Source organism: Fulmarus glacialis, unplaced genomic scaffold (assembly GCF_000690835.1).
Source record: "Fulmarus glacialis isolate BGI_N327 unplaced genomic scaffold, ASM69083v1 scaffold13313, whole genome shotgun sequence".
In the NCBI taxonomy this organism is placed as follows: Eukaryota; Metazoa; Chordata; class Aves; order Procellariiformes; family Procellariidae; genus Fulmarus; species Fulmarus glacialis.
In genome coordinates this window covers 27,277-32,184 of record NW_009204956.1, presented here as the reverse complement: position 1 = coordinate 32,184, position 4,908 = coordinate 27,277, and the positions used below count along the sequence as shown (strand labels likewise).

General features: G+C 44.1%; 1 protein-coding gene across 1 annotated transcript in view; it reads right to left on the bottom strand.

The window, feature by feature from the left end:
• Nucleotides 1–799: 799 nt before the first annotated feature.
• Nucleotides 800–4,908, bottom strand: part of LOC104074903 (unconventional myosin-Vb-like) — a gene marked incomplete at both ends in the record, with an annotated part of 18,772 nt that continues 14,663 nt past the window's right edge. Inside the window, 2 exons of the mRNA XM_009575200.1 lie at nucleotides 800–940; nucleotides 2,497–2,578. Coding sequence (XP_009573495.1) covers nucleotides 800–940; nucleotides 2,497–2,578 — 223 coding nt within the window. The remainder of the gene's footprint in view (nucleotides 941–2,496; nucleotides 2,579–4,908) is intronic.

Below are 4,908 nucleotides of genomic sequence, written 5' to 3'. Positions count from 1 at the left end.
AAAAAAATCAAACCAAACCAACCAACCACAAACCCAAAACTCAGAAAAGCTGAGGGAAGACACAAATTCCAAACCCCAACAGAAGAGTGCTGAAGGAATGGCTAAACAAGAAGCCTACACAACTGAAGACACTTCTACAGATCATCCCTGGCTCCTGCTTCTTTATCTCAAAAGAGCAGAAGGGACATGTGTTTTTCGTCTTCTGCAAAACTTGTGCGAAATCCACACCTGCCTGAAGTCAGCCAGAGCTTGGCATCGACTTCAGCAAATCCTCATTATGTGGCTGATGTCCCTTGATGCTGCAAGGTTAACCAAACAGGAGACCCTCCCAGACATGCTTTTTTCTATATGCCAAGTGCCACTGAAGCACAAATTCCAGCATCTAAAGTCTGTACACTAAATGCAATTGTCTTTACCTCAAATAGCTATCGCAAGAGGACTCAGGTTTCCCTTGGGACAAAATAAGGCTTGAGACAGGGAGGAGCTCCAGCTCCTAGATAACACTGAAGAAATCAAAAGTCACAAGCAATGGCTGTCCCTATGCACAGCGAGGCCAGAAACGTGAGCTCTGGCAATACATGGTGAAACCAGGCACACAGGTTGGTAGCAAATGTCTGCCAAGGAGGTTCTGAATGGTCCTAAAGCAAAGCAAATGCCAACAGCCTACCCGAGCCATGAGCACCCCAGCAATGCATGTGAAAGACGTTTATCCTCTTGCAAGCTACCACAGGTTAAAGCCCATTCTTTAACCTTTTATAAAAATAAAGATGCTAGCAAAAAGGTGGGTGGTCCTCTTTACCTTGCACTCTTCATCCAGTAGGTCCAAGATACCAAGTTTTGCCTCTATAAGGTCTATGCAGGGCTGGTTATCGTAGAAGTCTATGAGAGTCCAAGGGATTCCCTCCTTCATGTACTCTTCTTGTTCCAGCTTAAACACGTGCTGAGTGGAAAAACAGCAGAATTACTGACTGTGACCCAGCCAGCACAGCGCCTGCCCCTTCCCCGTTCACCTGCTCGTCCCCACTGGAGTAGAGTATTCCCTCAGCACATGCAGAAGCCGTAGAAGGTGCCCTCATGTACAACTTTGTATGGGCTCTGCCATTTACACAATCTAGCTTCTGGGAAGGAAAATAAAAGCTTTACACTAGGAAACCATGCAGGGGGGGGGGGGGGGCAAGGCTTTAAATGACTTTCACCAGAAAATGACTGAAGCTGTCACTACATCTAGGTGGAAGCCGTATATTGAAATGGCAATGACATATATATCTCTTGGGCTGAGAAAAATCCCTCTCTCCTTTAGTGCAGTGCTGATTAAACTAGTGACTCGCAGCAGGTTCACAAGCTGGGAGCCAAGCCAGGGCTGAGCATGTGTGCCCCCATCTGTGAGCAGAGCTTCACAAAGAGCACCCATGTCCCTAGAAGAGATCAGCAGCAGTATCTAACTGACTCAGGAACATTTCTATTGTAGATTCTTATTACAAAAAAGAAACAAAAAATCACCAATCTTTGCATAGCTTATATACCTCAGACCTCTGCCCAAGCAGATAAATTGTCTCTGGCTATTTCTGAGATACTCTAAGCATATTAAAAAATTATTTTTCAAATGCACTTTTTTCTTCAAAGATAGCTTTTTAAAATATCTTCAAACATGTCATCTCGGAGTTTGAATTTATAAGCTTCAGAAGTGATAGTTGGACATACTAAGATATGAATAGTGCAAATACAACCCATAATTTACTTTTCATTTTTAGCAGCACTGATCCGATGCATTAGATATACTGCAAATGTTCATGTCCACGCATATGATACGGTTTCAAAGTGCCAAACTACTCCGCAGTACTTAGCTGCTCAAATTTAACAAGTTTTCCCTTGTATCCCGAAACTAATAGTAATTTTTTCCCTGCTTACAACAAAAGCAGAACACGATCCCTTAATGGTTTCATTTCCAGTGCAGGTAAGTGCTTGTATCTAATAAAAGAGGAGAATCTCAGGTTTTTGTGAGGCATGTCCAAGTGAAAAATGGGGAGTGTGTCCAACCCTGCTATTTAACACAGAGTTTTCGTTGCAGAGGTTTAAGCCACACTTAATGGGCAGATTTCCACTCATGCTTTGGTCTTACACTGGCAATCAGGACTCAGCACAAGACCATCCAGGTTTCGGTTTAGAATTGAAACTACACCAAAAAAAAAATTAGCAAACTTTCTACTTATTTAAAACCATCAGTGAACGTTTGCATAAACCATTTGCAAACCTGCTTCCAGTCTCAAGCTTATCAACCAACCAAGCAACGTTTTCAACTTGATATCAATATTTAGTGCAATTGCAATGCACAATCATTGCCCAGGAGAGATGGTATCCCAAGGACTACATTCATGCTGGCCATGCGATCTGATGAGGCTGCAGGTAAATGCCATTAAGCAGAAGCCAGACATACAATAATCCCACCTTGATATAATTTCTTCTAAGTTTTATGGAACACTTCCAAGCTGACCTTACCGAGTTGAACTGCTGCTGGAGCTTTTCGTTGGCATAGTTGATACAAAACTGTTCAAAGCTATTCACTTCAAAAGTTTCAAACCTGCAAAGCAATGAATAAATCAGCATTAAGCGCTGCTTCATCTCAAAATCTACTTTTCTCTGCAACGGTGTCATCTGCGTGACAGGGAACACGAGTTATTCAACCGTCTCTTTGCATTCCTCCTATCCCATATCTACATTTTATTATTCCCCAAAACATCTCTCTTTCCTTGCCACAACTCAAGGGATTCAAGAGGTCTCTTCTGCTACGCACAAATGAGATACTTGGTACGACTGTAGCTTCCTGCCCATCAGCCAGCAGTGCTGTCTGAGACGAGAAACGTAACAGACTTTCTTGCAGAAAAATATTACAAAATATTAAGTCCAAATACATTCACTGCAAACGTGATGGAGAAACAGTAGCTGCTGTCTTAAAAGACCCAACACAGTATTTTTAACGTAATTCAATAGAGCAGAAAAAGAAGGTATTAAATTCATAATTATAGCCTCTGTATTGCGTCCCTGATAGCACAAAAATTAGATACACGTGAGCAAGTGAGTTCTTGGAGGCAGCGGGAGAAATGGTGCTTTCAGCTCCAATTCCAACATGTTCCTTAGAGGGAGTCTGGTGTTGGTCTCAGTGATCCCCCTCTTCATCAGGGCTTCAAAAGCTTCCCTTGCAGAAATGTTATCCCACCCCTCCACGGGCCACTGGCCAACTCCAAACCGAGCTCAAAACTGGCTTCCTAGTCACAATTAGAAAAGAAAAAATGTGCAGTTTTAATAACACAAACTACAGGCAAGCAGGAGAAAGACAGCAGAGTCCCTGAGGTGGTCGGGGCTGAAGCACATGGAGCCCAGGGACAGGCAGAGGGAGCTGGGCTTGCTCTTAAAAGAAAAAAAAAAAAAAAAAGACATTTTTCAGCTACCACAGGGAATTATGTTATTTATATTTCTATTTTTAAGGTACAGTTGGAGGAAGGAGAAAAAAGTCTTTGACACATGACTGTAAGGATTAAACTAAGGGAAGAAGTGGCAAAGCTCCCTGTGCTGAATGAATAAGCTGCCGTAATGACAAATGCGCAATGAAATAATTGCTCAAGTAATAGGTGCTGTAGGAGCCGGCAGAACAGTCTTAAAAGCACTAAACAAATGGAAGTCCTTTTTTCCCCCTAAAATCAGTATTTCCAGTACTTTCCGAGGATTACCTGGCCATTATCCACATGATGCAGCTGTTCCCCAGGTACTGCCAGGTGGCAATGCGCTCACCATAGAAAATGCCTCAGCCCTCAGGAAAAGGCAATGGAAAAGGAAAATGGAAAATGGGAGAAAGGAGCCGCTTTTGCACTTTTATCAGCCCCACAGCCCTCGAGAAAACCCAGGACCAGCTCTCTCTCTGCCTGACCCAGGCTGGCATTGCCCTCGAGCCGGTGCAGCCCATGCCGAGCAGAGGATGCTCAATCCCTCCCCATTCCAGGAACCGAGCTTTGCAATCTTTAATGCAACAAAATCTGGTGCCTGGGACCAACGAATGTTTGTATTAAACACGTGGCCAGAGCCTCAATGATGAACATGTCCTTGAAGAGCTCCTGATGTGCTTGATCTTGGTTGCATGGCCGTTGCACCGAGCAGATCTGCACCATCAGCTCTTGCAACTAAAGGGACTCGACTTTTCCAGGACTCCTTGGAAATACCAACTCCTGCAGGTTCACGATCAGAACAATGGGGCAATAAAAGATTTAATTAAAATGGAGATGGAGAAGCACGGTGAGCTAGGTGGAAAAACACAACAAGAGCAGGGGTACAAGAGGAAAAGATATCGGAGTGGAAACTCTTTTTCCACTTCAGAGACACCAGATGCGATTTATGAACCTCTCAGCGAGCGCCAGCCAGGGGCAGAGCAGCTGTACAACATCAACTCCAAGGGAGATTTTGTGAAGTCGCTAATTAAGGGACTCTGCCAGCACAATTTGCTAATTGACAGAGCTGTTTGGTCGCCAGCTCCTTGCCAGGAAGTCCTGCCCACACAAAGGGACTGCACTAAGACGACATCCTAATGGGAAAAGCAAACCAATGGCTGTTTTGTTTCTATTCATTTCAGTGCCTATATCCTGGTGCAAAAAATAAACGCATTCACCACTCCCACCCATCACCGTGGCTCCCGGGAAGGCACATCCCGGCTTGGGGACAGCTCCTGCGAGTGGACATTGGGGACCAAACGCTGCATTTTGGCTTTTCTCCTGTTCCCTATTCTGCTGCATGACAGGTATCTCCTGAATCTGCTGCAGCACCAGGGTTTATACTAAAATATTTAAAGTTCATAAATAAGTCCAGCATACAGCTGGCCACCTAGGTGTTCACAGTTCACTTCACATGGCAAACAGAGGGAAA